The sequence below is a fragment of the Puccinia triticina genome, chromosome 5A (genome assembly GCF_026914185.1).
Source record: "Puccinia triticina chromosome 5A, complete sequence".
NCBI classification, from domain to species: domain Eukaryota; kingdom Fungi; phylum Basidiomycota; class Pucciniomycetes; order Pucciniales; family Pucciniaceae; genus Puccinia; species Puccinia triticina.
In genome coordinates, this window is record NC_070562.1 from 3,915,737 (window position 1) to 3,934,513 (window position 18,777).

An 18,777-nucleotide genomic window follows, 5' to 3' on the forward strand; every position below is an offset into this window, starting at 1 on the left:
CCTCTGTAGATTAACTGCCTAGTCTATATCCTTTCGATCAAAAGCATCCCAAACTACATTTCAGCATGACTTCCGTCGTTGGTCTCGATGTCGGAAACATGGCCAGCAAGATCGGGCTGGCCCGTAAACGTGGAATTGATATCATTGCCAACGAAGTTAGCAATCGTGCAACCCCGTTCGTTTTGTTTCGCCTTCAAGCTTTGCATGCCACTCACTGCTTCCGATCTGTCTGATATACACTTGCTAATTTTGCTGATTTCTGTCGGTAGCTCTCTTGTCGCCTTTGGTCCTCGCAACCGGAGTATCGGAGAGTCTGCCAAAACTCAGGAAACTTCGAACTTCCGCAACACCGTCGGCTCCTTGAAAAGATTGATCGGTAGATCCGCCAGTGACCCAGATGTGAGCGAAATCGAATCCAAGTTCTTGAATGCAGAACTAGTCGACGCCCAAGGAACCGTTGGTGTTAAGGTAAGCAGCTCTCATCTCCAATTTGGTTTCCTCCTCCGTCTTCGAACCATCTGAATGAATCCGTCCTGATAAATTCTTTTACAAGGTCAACTATCTCGGCGAGGAGCAAGTCTTGTCTGCTACTCAGCTGTATGCTGCTCTCCTAGGCCGTCTGAGAGACACTGCACAAGCTGAGCTCAAGGCCAATGTCAATGATGTCGTGATTGCCGTGCCGGGGTGGTACACGGATGTTCAGCGGAGAGCCGTCCTAGATGCTGCTGAAATCGCTAACCTCCACCCCCTCCGATTGATCAACGAACTGACGGCTACCGCCCTGGGGTACGGTATTACCAAGACTGACCTTCCCTCTCCGGAAGAAAAGCCTCGCTACGTCGCCTTTGTCGATATCGGACACTCGCAATACCAAGTGGCGATCGTCGCTTTCAGCAAAGGAGCCCTCCACGTCAAAGGTTTTGCTTACGATCACCATTTCGGAGGTCGTGATCTAGATTACGCACTTCTTAAACATTTCGCCGCCGAATTCAAGGAAAAATACAAAATCGATGTCTTATCGAACAAGAAGGCCATCTTCCGTCTCGCTGCTGCCGTCGAAAAGTTGAAGAAGGTCCTCTCTGCCAACGCCCAAGCACCCCTCAATGTAGAATCTTTAATGAACGACATCGATGCCAGTTCTTCATACACGCGTGAAGCCTTTGAGGAACTAATCTCCCCCCTGTTAGAGCGCACCATTGCCCCCTTGGAACGAGCACTAGCACAGGCCGATATCAGTAAAGATGACATCGAAACCGTGGAACTGATCGGCGGCTCGACCCGGGTCCCAGCATTGAAATCTCGTGTACAGGAGTTCTTCGGCAAGCCATTGAGCTTCACCTGCAACCAGGATGAGGCCGTTGCTCGTGGAGCCACGCTTGCATGCGCTGGACTTTCGCCCATCTTCAAAGTCCGGGAGTTTTCGGTGACTGACATTGCCAATTTCGCCATCAGCACATCCTGGCAGCCAACCCCTGATGACCCCAATACTAGCCTCGATACCTTCATTCCTGAAAGCCATGTTCCGTCAGGCAAGCAATTAACGTTTTACCGGTCAGAGCCATTCGAGCTTGAGGTTCGCTACTCTGAGCCCCAAAAGCTCCCTGGATCGATCAACCCCTTTATCGCCCGCTATGTTGTCAGGAATGTAGCTCCCGATGCCAAGGGTCAACCTGCATCCGTCAAGGTCAAAGCGAAACTCACCATCAGTGGATTGGTGTCGCTTGAGGGCGCCGTCGCGTATGAAGAAACACAGTCGGAAGCTCCACCCGCCGAAGGTGGCGAAGAAGCTAAGCCTGTTAAAAAGACGATCAAGAAGGAGCTCTCAGCATCCTTCTTGACTTCTTCGCTAGACCGCCCAGTTCTCGACGACCTGTTGGCTAAGGAAGGCGACATGCACTCGGGCGACAAACTAGTCTCCGAGACCGAGGATCGAAAGAATGCATTGGAGGAATATGTCTGTAAGTGTATCTGTCATCTCTACCTCAGGATGTGCGCTCTGTGTACTCATCTCGATCGATTTTCTTCAGATGACACCCGAGAGAAACTCGAGGGAGCGTACGCGCCTTTTGTGACGCCTGAAGTCAAGCAGCAATTGCTCAATGCACTTCAACAAGCGGAAGATTGGCTCTATTCCGAGGAAGGCGAGGATGCCAGCAAGTCGCAATATGTCGCTCGATTGGATGAGCTTCTTGCCATCGGCAATCCTATCAAATTCCGTCAACGTGAAGCAGAGGATCGCCCCCGAGCCGAACGCCAACTCCGAGAGACAATTTCTGAATATATGCAAAAGGCCCAGTGTGGCGACCCGATGTACGCCCACATCGACGAGAAGGACATTCAAACTGCCATCGAGAAATGCGCTGCTGCAGACAAGTGGATCGGTGACGTATCTGCCAAGCAAGCTGAGCTCTCCAAGACACAAGAACCAGCGATGTCCTCGAGTGAAATCCTCAAAAGGAAGGATAACCTGATGTTTGACTGCGTGAGTAGCCGACACAGCCGTTTTCTTACATTTATGACCGGGGAAGGGCGCAACTTGCTGACCATGATTAATTCTCATCGGGTTGGTTTGATAGAACTCGATCTTCAACAAGCCTCCACCCAAGCCTACCGTCAACGCCGAGGCCAACAAGAATGCCAACCAGAACCAACAGAACGAGAACGCCCAACCGGCCAATGAACAGCCCCAAACCGAGCCGGCAGGCGAAGAGAACGAAGGTGAAAAACCTGCACCAGGTACCATGGATGTTGACTAAGCTAGTTGTTATTGTTCCCGAAACTACACACAACTTGTAAATCTCCCCACTTGTCTTTCATCTTGACATGCTCCTGTGTTGGATGACATACCGTTTTATTTCCTCGGAATTATATTAGGCAGTTCTTGATTGCTAGACATTGCCATTGTTTTGGTTATTCCTTCTCTCACCCCCTCTCCCTCCTTCGGTGGACTAGAACCAACCTAGATACACAGTAATAGAGAAACCAATCAACCTTCTAACCTCTTTTTCCATCTTGGAGAAAACGTGAAGAGAAACAAATGGGTTTCTTTTTTTGTATCAAGTCTTGTTTGAGCCCTTTTTCCCCTCTTTTTTTCTTTTGTCTGGGTCCGTGTGATAGAGAAGGACCAAACTATCAACAAGCATGGCTAAGTTGGCATAACATCACTGGATCGTGGCCTGTCGCAGGAGACTTGTGTCAATTTCAGATACCTCCACACGGTGCTTCTGGGCTCGTGTTTGTGCAGCCAAACGTCTGAGTTGGACAGAAATCACTTCGGCGGATGAGGTTTTCTTAAGACCATGTACCCTTGCCACTCCCCCAGCAGCTTTGAACCTGAACCAGAGCCAACATGTAGAACAGCTTCCCCGCTGTATTTTGGTACTAGTATCATACCTTGGTACTGGTAGTCAATGGTTGTGGTTGTACCAATAAATATTTTGAAAAAATCCAAATGGACATCTTTGCCAGCGGAACACAGAATTGTATCCTGTGAATGTAAGTGGAGAATCCGCAAGGAGTTGAAAAAGTGCGCGCACAGAATTCTGGCATGTCCTTGTCTACTTGAAGATCCTTATGCAGATCTCCAGATTCTAAATAAAAAAAATTGTAGCAGAAGCATGTGGCTCAATTCATTGTTCTATTTTTTCATCTTTTGTAGTTTCAGAAGTGAGTCAAGATAGGTTTTTTCCGAGTTTGCAAGACAGGAAGCAGCCAGATTTTATGTGCTATTGATGAGATGAGAAGGATATGATTCTGAAGTGGGATGTCCGGTGCAGTGTAATTCTTTTTTTCTTGGCCATATTGGTTTAGTTCGAGTTGGTCAACAAGCTAATTTCCAGTCTTTCTCCATCCTCCTCCCTGTTGACCGTGATGGAGGATGAAAACAGTTCAGCGGCCACAAGCTCCACGATCAGCAACAGCTTGCCATCATCCACTTCTCAGCCCAATCGACATCCTCTATCCACCCAGCCAGAAGATAATCTCCCCAGCGGCAGTTCGCTCAGGACGAAGTCATTAACGACAACCTCGGGTGTCGATGCCACTGACTCGGAACTAATCCTGGTGGGCGATCGGAGTAAGCCGTTTAGATTTAAGTATCTTAGATACCCCAACAAAATCTGACCCGATCCGTTATTTGTAACCAGCTTCTCCCTTTAGCCAACGTACTTTGTTCGCGCTACAGGAAAGAAACATCGCGTACCGGTTTCAGGTGATCGATTACGCTTCAAGCCGAAACGAATGTTTTTGGATCGCACAAACTGATACCACTTTATCCGCCTATTTAGGAGGCAACAGATGCCCAAAAATCTCTCGATGCGACAGCTACAATCCCTACTCAATATCTTCCTTTCTTCATTTATCGTGGTACACCTGTCGCCGGCGGTAGCGTGAACTTAATCCAATTTCTCGAAGATGCCTTTCCCGACCACCATCCACGCCTATTGTCTAATGATCTAATTGAAAGAGCTCGGGAGCGACTTTGGTCAGATTACATTCGCCAATACGCTGTTCCACTATTCGTCAGGTTTGTCCACACTTCATTTTGGTTCGACCATCGATATCAAACTTCCTTTTCTGACGAGCTCGGCACTTTATCATATGTATATGCAGAGCGCTGAGGGCACGAGTCACCTTCCATCGATGCGATAGTACGACCATTGCTGGATTGGGGAAAGTTCTAAACAACTATTGTGAATCTGTAAACCAAGCTTTTACACTTTCCATCCACCCGGAGCACAAGTTTCTCGATATCCATTCACTTGCTGAGCCTACTAAAGCCTAACAAAGTTTTTTCTGTCTTCTCTCTCCCCAATCTTTGATGGGTCTATATTGTCCTTGCACCACGTCCTTAGTGTATCGGCCCCTTCTTCTCAGGTGATCAACTCAGTTTACCCGACATACTCATAGCTCCATTTGTCTTTCAAACCCGGCTTAGCGCCTTCCCTAGACTAGCCACCGCAGCGTCGACTTTGGTCGATTCGGGAGCTGGGGCTCGCTACCAAGAATATGCCAATCACTTGCTGAAGTGTCGAAGTCTGAAGGAAGTACTGCCCAAGAGTGACGTTACTATTGAGGTTTGTCTATTTTGTGTTTCCCAAGAAAATAAAAATACATGCCAGTCTGTAACCCTAATATAAATCCTTCTTTTGGGACTCTGTCACAGAATTTGGGTATCCAAATCCAAGCCATGTCGAGGCGGATATCACCCAGTGTACCACCGCTACCTCCAGAAATCGTGACTCAAATAATCGATGAACTTGGCGACTACGAATTAGCGGAGACCTTGGACGTTGCTCATCACATCCCACCCACATCAGCCTGGTTAGAGCTCGCAACGCCGCTCGATCGGGCGGTCTTATCTGGTCGATTGGCACGGGTGATTGAAGTATATGCGGACGAGAAACATGCAAGCCTTTCGACATGGGGTGCACGAGTGATGGTACGGTTCGGATACATTGCGATGCTCGATTATCTGCTATCTGTCGAGCCTGACCAACTCCATCAGATTTGTGACAATCTCTTGCCGGACGTTGCATCGGCATGGGAGCGAGTCAACGTTTTGGAGTGGGCTCTACATGGAGGGTTTGGGCTCCAGGCTGATGCCAGTGAATCAGCGATTAACGAAGCCTCGCTTAACGGTCACGTGGCCGTCCTAGAATGGTGGAAGAACTCGGGCCTAGCTCTCAAGATCGGCAATGCGATGGATTACGCTAGCTTGGAGAGCACGACGATCTCATTGGAATGGTGGACACGAAGCGGCTTGGAAGGAAAATACAGCCGGATGGCGCTTCTCAATGCTACTAATCAAGGCCATCTCAAGGTCTTAGATTGGTGGCTGAACTCGGGTCTTCAACTAGTCTATGACAAGGAGATCTTGGTTGGCGCGACCAAGTATGGGAAGGTGGAAAGCCTCGAATGGTGGTTCAACAGCAGGCTTAAAGTCGCTTACACGATCTTTGATATCGAGGAAGCCATCGAAGATTGTACTGATCGCCAGCTCGAAGTACATGCCTGGTGGAAACGCCAGGGTCTTGATCAAGGTAGTGCTCTTGACTGGAATGGGATTAAATTCCTAACCAACACCCAAGCTTAAATCACCCTCCACTCTCCTGATGATCAATCGCAATTCAAGATGATTTCATTGTATGACTAATAGCTTTTTGGATGATAGTCAATCAAGGGCAAGCCATCGGCGCAAGAAAATTGTTGGAATATAAGAGAGGAGTGAAAGAGTTCAAAGGACTATGTATATGCTTTGTTAGATGACTCAAACAAAGAACAGAAATGAAATGATAACAAACAGATTAAACAAAACAATTGTACCTAAGAGCAGCTACGGGGGTCACTCTAATATGAAGATGATCAGATGAGATTGCCAAAGAGAGTTGTGAATTTAATCAACTTGGATTCAGACAATTGCTTGTGATTGGATATCATTTTTGATCAGGGGAAAGCCAGCGATGTACATCTGCTATGTGTCCAAGGAGATCTCCCTCATGAAGGAGGAGACGCCCATGGAAAAGGATTTGAAACTGTTCCATGATGAATGGGTCCGGCTTCTCGGAGATATGATAAAAGACGGCCAGGGTCGCCACTCTCTTATGGGCCGACGAAGAATGGAAATTCGTGGTGAGGGCCCGCAGCGCGTCAGATCCTGTTTTACTGAATGGGGACATCGCATTGTTAATCAGGGGATCCTTCGCAAAGATCTTCTTGAACTGGCTGCGATCGCCTGGGCAGTGAGAGTTCAATGATAGCTAGAAGTCAATATCAATTGGTTCAAGTATGAGTTAGTGTCAAAGAAAACTCATTCTACAAACCTATCTCTGTTCCAAACCCAATGGCTTTTTTGTCATTCCAGTGGCCATCAAGTATGTACAAGTTGGTTTTGGTATGACCTTGAGGGAAAAAATGAGACGCCGAGCAAGAGATACAAAATGAGACAAGTTGAGACAAGTTGAGACACGCGAGCAAAAACCCCAAGGAAACAGGTGGACTGAGAGAAAAGCAGACAAGTTGAGACGCGCAAGTGAGAACCCCAAGGAGAAACGTTTGGAAGCCACACGAGCCGCGGGGATTGAGAGAAGATTCTGTGCCGTAATCCATTTTCAAATGGTGGGATAGGTTTTCTGTTGACTGGCCTAATAGACGGGGAGATCTTGCTCCCCTGTGGCTTGGGATCCTCACGTAGCGAGTGATCTTGGCTTCTATCCCCTCGATTAGTGGGGTTGGTAGGCAGTCGGAGGCCAAGGCATTTGTGCAAATGCTTTGGCCATCCCGATACAGCCCAATACCACGGATTTTTCAGTGGTGCAAAAAAAACTGACATGACCCGGGGCTTCAGGGTGCCCCGGGGCATAGTTGGGGTCTGGGGTTTGGCATGACCCTCATGCCCCGTCCCGAACCCCGGGGAGCACCCTAACTTCCCTCTGGCCAAATGCAGATCCACACATGGATCTTCCAAACTTAAGACATGGTTTGGAATTTTGTTTTGCTGCCTTGACCTAGATTCCTGGACACTTTTGCCACTAGGGATTGCACTCTTTGGATTGAGAGGCTGGAACAGGTGTCAAAATTTGTGCATTCATCAAGGCTAAAAGACTGTCTATTCAGTTTTCTGTTGTTGTTTTTATTACACTTTATAGGGCTGTTTTTGTATTTTTTGCACTGAATATCACTTCTGCTCCCGCCATAATTGAGGGATAGCAAGTAAGCCTCTCCTACGGAGAGCCCTCCGCGCGGGTCCCCCAGACCTCTGTTTGAGTGGCTTTGTTAAGCTAGGATGCTCCGTCAAGTCCCTCCTGGGCAGGTAAAATTTGGTTCCACTTGTTAAACTGTTTCATATAAGTATGTACTAGAATGAAAATTGTGGTGTTGGTGTGGTGTGCCAAATCTGTTTCAAGTATCAAATTGCATAAAGTCTTGGTTCACTGTATGAAAAGGATGCATATTCTTGGATGTATTATTGCACAATTAGATTCTAAGGTCATTTAACCCCTAGTCACTCACTTGAACCACTAGGCTAGCTCCACTCAGTCAAAAGTTATTTGGGATTAAATTGTTTTTGATAGAACATAATCAAATAGTAATATAGAATTATATTTGGTATTACATAGTATAGAATCAGGTACAAGTACATAGTTGGGGTGTAGTTTATACAGGTGCACACATGTACCCCTGTATGGTCACATGACATCATCAGTCACATGTTGGATCACATGTTTATCACATGGCTCACTAGCTAAAATCCCTCAATGGAAGCTTCCATGCAGCAAAAATCCCTCAAAGGAAAAGTCACATCAGCATAAATCCCTCAAATGACTTCCCCACCAGCAAAAATCTCTCACATTTTACTATAGAACTTAGAAGGAGCATGTTTTCTCCTCCTCAGTTTCAGCATGCCACTCAGGCAATTGTCAATAGAACACACATCTCACTTTAAGGTTTCATGTACGTACATCACCTGTGATCTCAACTAGTAGTCTCACAATAAGTGTGATCTTAACAAATTATTTATCCCCCCAAAACCAAGAAGGAACATCACAATCTTGTAAATACCTAAACATCCTGGAACTTCACTGATTCCTTGGAACCATCCGCCGTAGAGATTATATAAGGGTTTTGCGGTTCACATTTCACTTATCTAGGTCTGATAGAGACTACTGCACAAAGTGTCTCTTTCAAATTTTGGCCACAACAATAAATAAATTTTGTTGTCAGAATTCTTGTGTAGTACAACAGAGGGGCAAGTCCTTCAAGCCACTTGTAACATAAGTATCACTTAACTTGATATCTTACTTGTCATTTCCCCCTTAAAGAAATGCCACCTGTCCCAAAAGGAGTTCTCACATTGGCAATTTTCATTGTATTTATGAAACTGAACCATCCATCCATGGTAGCAACCCATGGCCTGTGGGAGCATGTTTTAACCCAATGCTTCCTTGCAGAGATCATTGTCACTCAACAACACTTCTGGCAGTGGTGGGCAATACGTTCTCCAAATGGATAACTCTGAGTGTAATGTAACCTTTACAGCTACGTTATCTGCTGGTTATAGATATCTAATTTGGAGTTACGATATCTCATGCAGACAATGGGCTCCATTTTTTCTAGTTACGTTCCCTGGTTATTTTGAACAAAACCAGTTACATTACATTTTTTCCCAGATTTGGGTAACTTCATTATAAATTTCTGGTAAAGGCCCTTATTTGTGGTTGCTTTTATCAATAGGGGGTTCACAATAGGATAAAAATAAAACCTTAGAGTCAATTTTAAGGCCTTTACAAACAAATTTTCAAAAATTTGGCCAGACATACAGGATAGGGTTTCCCCTGGGAATCAGGACATACTCTTTGTTTTTTGAAAAATTGTTCATAAAGGCCTTAAAATTAGCTCTAAAGTTTTATATTTATCCTATTGTGAACCACCCAAATATGAGCAAGATGTTCACTCAAGTTGACACTAAGCAACCACATAAACTCAGTATGTTTCCAGGAAGCCAGATTAAAAGTTGTTCAGAGTGAGCATTGAACCCACAACCTCAAAAATCACTCATCTCAGAGAGGCAAGCCTTAACCAATAACACTGCGGGCAAATAGGTGTTGCTAAAGGTGTAACCCGGGGTTTGGGACGGGTGGTCATACCCATCCCGACGCCCATATCCAAATTCACCCGGGTGGACACCAAACCACCCGGGTGTTTAGGTTTTTTTTTGTCAGTCGCAGCCAGCCGGTGCCCGGCGACCCCTCCAAACATAGCCAGCATGAAGAGAAAGCAAAACACGAACAGAAGCCGCGGGGAAAGACCCTCCTGCCAAAAATCAAACTAGCCAGCCTAGCAAAGCTCCAGACAGAAGCAAGATTGATTTTTATGATTCTGAGTTCTATGAACCTACCGGTCTGGTTGACACAATTGATGCCAAGATCAAGCGGTATCTCAAAGAAGAACCCAAACCTAAAGGAACACACCTTCTTGATTACTGGCGAAGTCAACAGCAATCCTTCCCAATTTTGGCCAGAATGGCTTGATGTTACCTCACTATCCCCGCTGCAAGTGCGTTGTCAGAGAGGGTGTTTTCCAAAGGCTGGCGGGTCTGTTCTTGGTCGCGCTTTTCCCTTGCCCCCGGAACCATTGAACAACTGCTTTGTATTAAAAACTGGTACCAGTCTTTTGATGAGCTTATTTTTTTTTTTTCTCATTTCTTCTCCTGCCTCACTCAATGGTTCAGCACTAGTAGTCACCCAGCAAATACAACTCAAGATTACAACTTGTAAATAGGTCACAATACAAAATATAACCTCTAAATTTTCACAAGCAAGCAACAATGAGCTCGTTCATGCCCTGTTCCTCCCCCAATATAATTTGCACAACCACCCGGGTGTTTGGGTGGTTCCAAAGGCTCATCCCGTGGACCAACACCCGGGTGGTACCACCTGTGAAGACACCCGGGGCACAGGGTTTGGGTTACACCTTTAGGTGTTGCTCCCGTGCGCAACGTCACCTAACCCAAAGGGGGGCCCCTTACCTCAGCTGTTGCTGCGGGCCGCAGCATCACCTGTTTTCCCGCAACAAACTTAACAAAGTCCCTTGCTGCTGCGGGCGTGGGACTTGCAAAGCAAGCCCCCAACAGCCCTTGGCAGGAGGGACTTATACCGTACCTCCCCATCCTGGCGCACGGAGAATGGGATTTTCACCCCTCTTTTTACTTTCCCCTTTGTACATCTCTCATACCACAACCTTTTTTTTTTTTTTGCTCCAGGTCTGCCCAACATGCTACGGCTGAGACCTATATTTTTTTCCCTTTATGTACTGATACCAGTATGTCCTGAAAAATTAAACAAGACAAAAAAACCTCAAGCCTTTTACCGAGTCTGCAACCCAGAATTGCAGAAATTAATCCCAGAATGAGAGCACGGACTCTCTGTTTAATACATAGCCTGTTTCACACGCAGCTAGCTTGAGGATGACCGGAATCAACCGGTCATTGAGGGGACTTGACCCTCTCAATGACCAGTATGTTCTGGTCATCAAGAGGATAAAGCCCTCGGGAGTGTCAAGTCCCCTCAATGACCGGCACAGACCGGTCATTGAGAGGTTCTACATATCCATTCAATGACTGGTCTGTACCGGTCATCCAGGGAGTTGTATATATCCTCTTGATGACCGGTCTTTACTGGTCATCCAGAGGGCTATGCGGTCTCAATGGCGGGTCTGTGCCGGCAAACAAGGGCTCAGAGGCTTGAATGTAAGTCAAAAAAAAAGTATATTTATAAGTATGTGAGCACAGATCTTCTCTGTTACTCGACTTCAGTAAACTTCAAGGTTTGGTTGACTTTGATAATTTATTTAAACTTGAAGGAATGATGTAACATACCTCAGATTGTGTGGGATGACGCGCAAGAAGCAAGGCTTTGTGCCAAGCAAAATTTTAAGGTATAAGGTCTTGAGGGCAAGGAACTGTGATGGTTTGGAAAAACCACCCAGCCAAACTCACATTCTAGGCTCTGCAAAAGGGGGTGATAGCGCGCAAGTCCCTCCTGCCAAGGGCTATCGGAGGCTTGCTTTGCAAGACCAGACGCCCGCAGCAGCGAGGGACTTGGTTTAAGTTCGCACCCGCAAGCAGGTGTGGTTTTCTCCGCGGCGACACCCAGTGGTTTTCCAGTGAAGCTCACGCGGCCCCCGGAAACCATCATTTGGGGTGATGATACACATAACTCGCCCGGGCCGGTCATCTGGCTGGTCAAATGACGACCAGCCAAGTTGTGCAGCTTGATGACCGGCAAGCCGCGGGTCATCAGGACACACCAATGACTGGACAGCTGGCCGGTCATCAAGGTCATTGAAAGGAGTGTTTACTCCTCTCAATGACTGCAAGCAACCGGTCATGGACAGGAGTACAGAAGCCCCTTGATGACCGGTAACTTGCACACCATGTTACTGTCCGGCCATTGGGGGAGTTGTGTATACATATTGTGTTTCCGCTTAACCTTGGACAAGTCAAAATTGGATCCAGTTAAAGTTATGGTGTTTGGAGTGCACAGCAGGGCACAGCACCAGTAAAAACCGGTTTTCTGCCCCACAGCCTCCAGATATGTCTCCCATTGGATACCCCCCTGGAGTTCATCCTTCCCCCCCTGTCCACCATCCCTTTCGCAAGAACCAGCTCAAGCTTGACCACTTATCCCTTATCCCATCATGGGATTTGTATCCTATCCACCTGCAATCAAAGTTGTGGCTGTCCAAATGGCCCTTGAAGGATATTCTGAATTGCACATCAGTCAGACCCTCGGCAAGAAGATCTCCCACCAGTCTTTCCAGTGTTGGATCCACCTTTATCGACAAAACAGGGCCATTTTTTGCAGTCCTGACTTGTACAAAGCTCGCGGAAGGCTCTCAACTCTTTCAACCAACAAATGCCAATTCATGGTTGAGTTGTTTTGTTCTGAACCTGGTTTATTCCTTGAATAGATGCAACAACACCTCTTTGAGACTGGGACACTTTTAAGCGTCCAATCTATTCACGAGAACCTTGTCAATAGGCTATCAATCAACTTGAAGAAGCCATCAACTGTGAACTCTTGAAAATCTTTGGTGGCCAAGATTGCGTACGTCAAGCGAATGGAGTTTTTTCCGGCTAAACTTTTAGTTTTCACCGGTGAGTCTTTCTTTTTTCTTTGGTTGATGACAGCTGGCAATAATGAAGCTGTCCTCTCATCTGTTGAAGATGAGAGCTCCTTTTGTGACAAGGATCCACCCACCAGGAAAAAAAATAGTCACTTGATGGCAAGTGACATGATGCAGCTTTGGTTTCTGCTCCAGAGCTACTCCAGCGCTGCTCCAAGTCTGCTCCACCAGCACTTGTAGAGCTTGCAGGACTGCACCAGAGCACTCAATGTGGCACAGTCAGCTGATCCTAATTTTTTCCCAGGAACAGCTGATGCTCATCATAAGCTGAGCAGTAGGCATTGACTGAGCCTGGGCCAAAGCTGAGCATTGGCTGAGCCTGGGCCACAGCTGAGCATTGGATATTCCAACCCAGAAACAAATCCAAGTGTCAGCTGGACCAAGAATATTCCAAATCTGAGCATCAGCTTAGCCAACAATGGTCCAAAGCTGAGCATGATCTTGGAAAAGGCTTGTGCAGAGCTTAGGATCAGCTGGGACAATACTGTTCCAAAGATTAACACCAGCTGGGCCAAAATTTTTCAAAAGCTGAGCATTGGCTGAGCCAATGCTGGTACAAAGCTGAGCATTGGCTGAGCCAAGGCTGTTCCAAAGCTGAGTATCAGATTTTTTGAGACTATTCAAAAGATTAATATCACCTGAGCCAAGGATGTTCCACAGCTGAGCATCAGCTGAGCCAAGGCTGGTCCACAGCTGAGCATCAGCTGAGCCAAGGCTGGTCCACAGCTGAGCCAAGGCTGGTCCACAGCTGAGCCAAGGCTGGTCCACAGCTGAGCATCAGCTGAGCCAAGGCTGGTCTACAGCTGAGCATCAGCTGAGCCAAGGCTGGTATACAGCTGAGCATCAGCTGAGCCAAGGCTGGTCCACAGCTGAGCATTGTCTTAGCCAAGGTTGGTCCACAGCTGAGCATCAGCTGAGCCAAGGCTGGTCCACAGATGAGCATAAGCTGTTACAGGAGTGGTCAGACTCAGAATCTGAGCATTTGCTGGGCCAAGATTTATCCAAAGCTGAAAATCAGCTGAGCCAATACTGGTCCAAAGCTGAGCATTGGCTGGGCCAATGATAGTCCTAATCTGAGTCTAAGCTGAGCCATGACTGGAATAAAGCTGAAAATAAGCTGGGCCAGGACTGGTTCTGATCTGGGCAACAAAGCTGAGCATGAGCTGGGCACCAAAGCTGAGCATAAGCTGGGAGCTAAAGATGAGTATCAGCTGACCAGAAATGGGGATCAGTGGTGCCCAGCAAAAACTGAGGATCTCCTGTGGAAATTCTTAAACTGGTTAGATGGTGGGTAGATGATGGGTAGATGGTGGGTAGATGGTGGGTAGCCCTCTGGAGCTGGCATGATGTCACTTGTCATCAAGTGACTATTTTTTTTTCCTGGTGGGACCTTCTCCAATCGTTTGCGAGGTTGGAGAAAGGGACTGGAGCTCAGCGCTTGGTTATCAACCAGAGCCCTGAACGTTGGAGTCTGCTGCCTGTGATATCGCTCACCGGTTTGGTTGCGCTCACCATGACTAAGGAGACATTCCAAGGAGATAAATTTGAAAATTTCCTTGAGTTTGATTTGGTTAGTACGTAATCAACCCACTTTGAGTACTCTTGAGCTGACATTAGCTTGTGCAGCTCCCTTGGATGAATCAATATCCGGATGTGAATTCCGTGCTTGTCTGTGACAACACAGCGATCCACCGAGGTGCTAGGGTCAAAGAGCTTTGCAACAAATTTGGCGTCCGGATCATTTATCTCCCACCGTATTGCCCCGAGCTTAACCCAATCAAACTATGCTTTGCAGCAATCAAGCAGAAACTCCGCTTAACTCAGAGCCTGAGTTATGTCCCAGACACCAAGTGGGAAATTCGACAAGTTACTGGTGAAATAATAGACGAGGTCTTGTGTGCAAAATTGATTGGTCATTGTGGGTATTGCATCCCATCAACTTCCGGCTAAAGCAACCCAGATAGGAAACATCATACATTTTTCTAGCACGGCCTTCAGCAATATCTTATCACAATTAAACAAGAACAATGCCATTTTTTCAAATTTTTTTGTCCGCCTGCCTGCTTTAGTAAACAATACACGGTCTGTAGCATGCTATCTTATCTAAAACTTTCCACATCAAATAGCCCATGTATCTTCCAAAGAGCCTGTTGTATGACCCAATTCAATGGGTCCAGACTAATAAGAAATAAGACTGTTACCAAAACCAAATGCCTTTTTTATATAAATTGGCATTGACCTGAAGTTAGCGGATACCAAGCCAAAAACTCCAACAATCTTTAACAGGCGCAGTCTGTGGTACTGTAGCGTCTTTTTCTGAGGAAAACACAAATTCTGGCCTGAAGGCTTTGGCATCTGTTTTTCCCTCGTCGCGGTGATTGTTTGGAGATCTTGCAAGAGGTTGCGGGTCTTAGTCTGCGCAGGTTGGAGCTTGGAGAGTGACCGGCAAAGGAAGACAAAAGAGGAGAGCAAGCGTTGTAAGTGGTCAAATGGCTCAAATTCGGTTGAGATCTCTTGGTCACTGGATGATGACACCTTTGATGGTTCAATCAAACCAAGGGGCGGCGTTGAGCGGGAACCAATGGTAAAGCATGCCCTGGTGGAGGCCCCTGCAGTCTCACAAATCAGCCGATGTGGATGCTCAGCCAAGTCCCCCCTGGTGGGAAGCTTGAGTCTGTCCGCTTGGCTCCGCAAGTCCACTAATCACTCAAAACAATTGTATAATTATTTTAGTAAGCTGATATTGCACGGGTAAGTACAGATCTGTATTACAGAAGGATGGTAATAGGTTAGATTGGTGGATAAGATCAAAATAAAGAGAAACCTGACTGGTAGATTTGGCTGTTTAAACAAAGTTTGGTTAATTAGAAGTAATACATAATGTGTTTATTTTTTGGATTCTAAGAACTTTTGTACATTATCCTTCAACTTGGCAATTATCCCATTGGATAAGCCCCATCTACTCATGCACTCATGTGTGATATTTTTGGACAGGAAAAATCAAGGATGGGTGATATTGTTGTTGTCCAGCAACTTAAGGACACCTTCTTTCTTAGAAGGGTTGATCTTGACATACTCTACGTACTCATGGACCAAAGCAGGATCCGGGTTTATGATTGAATCTTTGGGATTGCATGAGGGGCTCACCGTCATTTCTTTGTTTTTTCGCTTTTTTTTTCAATAAGCGTTTGAACTTAAATTCTCCAGGAGGTGTGTACATTGAGACTCCGGTCACGTTGTCCATCTAAAACAGATCATCTTACAGAGTCAGATTGTAGATCATCTCAAGCTAGAAAGAAAAAAAAAAAAAAAACTCACAATGGCTTTGGCCCATTTCTGGATCATGGGGGTTTTCAGGGCAATGAATTGGTTAGGATTGGTGGGATCAATGAAGACGGGAAGCACACCCGCATACTTGCCGTTGGGCTTGTGGAGTTCAAAAAGCTTGTTCATGATGCAGTTGAGCGCACGGAAGTTTCCTGCCGGCACCTTGATTACTTCACCGCTAGGACCAGCATTGTTGGGTGCTTTGCGCTTTGAAGTGGCATCCTTGGCGGCCTGCTTGGTCAAGACATGTTCTTGAACCTCGTTTGCCGCTGCAAGTCGTTTGGCGGATTCAGTTGGATTTTCCATCTTGAGCTCCAACCACGCGTTAGTCTGATCACTTCCGGTTTTCACAACCGTTGCTATCCAGTGGGCATAGGATGCTTCGTCATTGACTGTATACTGTGCTGCTTGCTTGAATTCATTTGCTTTGTGGACATTTATGACTACTACCCAGTCAAGATGGGGAAAGCCAGTTTCAAGCGCATCTTTGATGATCTTCTCAGCGTTTGCAAATTCCTTGTCACATGCATCGGCCACGGCTTTTTGGAAGGCGTCAAAGTTCATTGATTCCACCATGATTTCAAACGGGAACTTTTTGCCGGACAGAATTGGTTTCCAGGTGGGCTTTGTCTTTCCCTGGGTCTTTTGATAATAGAGTTTGAACGACGTTGTGCAGCTGATTATTTGAGCCTTCAAAAAGATACACACAAAAAATCAACATCTGGGCTACTGCTAGCAGTTGTGAGGAGCCCAACAAAGAGGATAACTCACAAGATTTCCGGGCGCTGGCAGTGGGCCGATCCCACAAATACGGTACTGCTTGGTTCTCATAAGGCATCCGGGCGGCGGATCCTCTTGGTTGAAGAGATCAATACCAAAGCGCAACATTCTTCACTGTTGAAATCTTGAGCAAAGGAAAGCTGAACAGATGTTGATGGGATGGTTGAGGGGGCTCACCTTGACCGTTGCAGGCAACCAATCCTGCTTCCATCGGCTGTGACCTGCTGTGACCAAGTATTGGTGATTAGCAGTGAAGTTCAGACATGAGCTTCACAATAAAATCCGGATCCCTAAGCCCATGATTTTGAGTGCACAGCTTGAAGATCTGTCCAAGCATTCTTGGAAAAACAATAGCGGGATTCAAAGTAGACCCGTGCATGCCACTTGCAAGGCAATGCAAGCCGGCGTTCAACTCAAATGTTGAATGTCGGCTTGCAGTCTCCCCGCAAAACTGGGTTATGCAAAGTGACCTGCATGCACGCGCGGGTCTACTTTGAAACCCCCTAATATGTACTCCGCTCAATGACCGGCATGTGCCGGCCATTGGCACAGCGGCTGCCTTCTGTCTGCCCCTCAAACTTTGTTTTTGAGGGGCGGTGTACCAGGGTGTACCCGACTGACCAAGTTTTGGCAGGTTAGGCCAAAGTACCGCCGGTACACTGTGTAAATAATTGAATAATTCCGACAGCACCTGAATGGTAGTATTTTAATATGAGTTTTATACAACACCGACGACAACTCCTGATTGACACCTCACACACCTGCACGACAGACGGGCACGGTAGTGATTGGGAATATAAATACAGAAGGACAGGGAAGGACACACAAAAGACAAGATCTGGATAAGAATTAGAGGGAAAAAAGAATTAGTCTTGACGTGATGATAAGATTTGCAATTCTAGTGATGTTTTCTACTCACTAGTCTTTTTCTTCACTTGATGATTTTTATTGAAGCGTGTGAAGAAAAAGACTAGCAAGCTGTGGACGGAGGCGGTGGTTTTATTGGATGACTTCCTGTTGTTGTTTAGAGAGCTCTAGATGCCCCTCTAAATCCTAAATTAAGACAGCTATCAAAAACTCAACCAGTGCACATGAAGTTAATGAACTGTAGGGTTAGGGAGACATTTTCCTTTTTGTCAAAAATTGAGAATTTGGGTTTGTAAATTGAGATCTGGGAGGCTCCCAGACTCGACGAGAAATCCTCCATTGAGCGGTTGAGGATTTTCTAGGGTTAGGTTTAAGTCTTGATGCGAGTGAAAATTGCATGTTTATCATTACGGCTGCGTGACAAAGATATGCAAACTCGGTGTTTCAGAGTTTAACTAGTCTGGTACACCGCCGGCACCCGCCGCACGGTGCCGGGTGTTTCTTTTTTTGAAAAAAGCGGTCAACGTATCATCACAAAAAATGTTTACGACCACAGCAAACCCGAAGAAAAGACGCGTACATCAACACAGAGTCTGGTTCAGGTCCAAAGCTCACCACGAAAATTTATAACCTGTAATTAGCGCAGGCTAGCGCAGGGCCTTGACGGTCACGGAGGCGATCCTCTGCCAGTTGCATTTTCAGTTCTCCGTTTGGTCTCGTTGAGGTGGCCAGGCGAAGCCTTCGGGTTACAGCAGTACCTTAATTAGATGATAGATCGCTAGCTTGGATTGGTCGTTGAAGATTGCGGATCAGGTGGGGCGATGTTTGAGCCACTACCTGGAGATTCTTCAGATAACCTCCCAGTCTTGGCCTCGGCTGGCTCAAGTGGACTATGTAATTTCTGTGTATGTATCTTTGCACCCTCCCCGATAATCCTGGAATCCATGTGTGCACCCATAGCATTTTGGTTCAATGGAGAGCTAACTGAACTGAAGTACCTGGCCTACAAATGGGCAAAGTGCACATATTTAGATGTTCTCATTCCCGAGAGGCTTGCACATGTTTCTGCGGAGGATCTGGAAAGCACTGATCAGCATCCGCGGTGCAGTTTCCGAGAGA

General features: G+C 46.5%; 3 protein-coding genes across 3 annotated transcripts; 2 read left to right on the forward strand and 1 right to left on the reverse strand.

The window, feature by feature from the left end:
* Positions 1 to 65: 65 nt before the first annotated feature.
* PtA15_5A484 (uncharacterized protein) lies at positions 66 to 2,756 on the forward strand (the record flags this gene model as incomplete). Its single annotated transcript, XM_053169250.1, has 5 exons — positions 66 to 175; positions 270 to 468; positions 554 to 1,958; positions 2,028 to 2,482; positions 2,577 to 2,756. 5 exons carry the CDS (start codon positions 66 to 68, stop codon positions 2,754 to 2,756), a joined length of 2,349 nt encoding a protein of 782 aa, XP_053020466.1.
* A 1,114-nt stretch (positions 2,757 to 3,870) lies between these two features.
* PtA15_5A485 (uncharacterized protein) lies at positions 3,871 to 6,094 on the forward strand (the record flags this gene model as incomplete). The annotated part of the gene is made up of 6 exons (XM_053169251.1): positions 3,871 to 4,075; positions 4,146 to 4,210; positions 4,287 to 4,525; positions 4,612 to 4,699; positions 4,854 to 5,075; positions 5,165 to 6,094. 6 exons carry the CDS (start codon positions 3,871 to 3,873, stop codon positions 6,092 to 6,094), a joined length of 1,749 nt encoding a protein of 582 aa, XP_053020467.1.
* Positions 6,095 to 6,434: 340 nt separating this feature from the next.
* PtA15_5A486 (uncharacterized protein) lies at positions 6,435 to 16,899 on the reverse strand (the record flags this gene model as incomplete). The annotated part of the gene is made up of 3 exons (XM_053169252.1): positions 6,435 to 6,758; positions 16,462 to 16,701; positions 16,783 to 16,899. The coding sequence occupies 3 exons, from the start codon at positions 16,897 to 16,899 to the stop codon at positions 6,435 to 6,437; spliced, it is 681 nt and encodes a 226-aa protein (XP_053020468.1).
* Between the last annotated feature and the right edge of the window lie 1,878 nt (positions 16,900 to 18,777).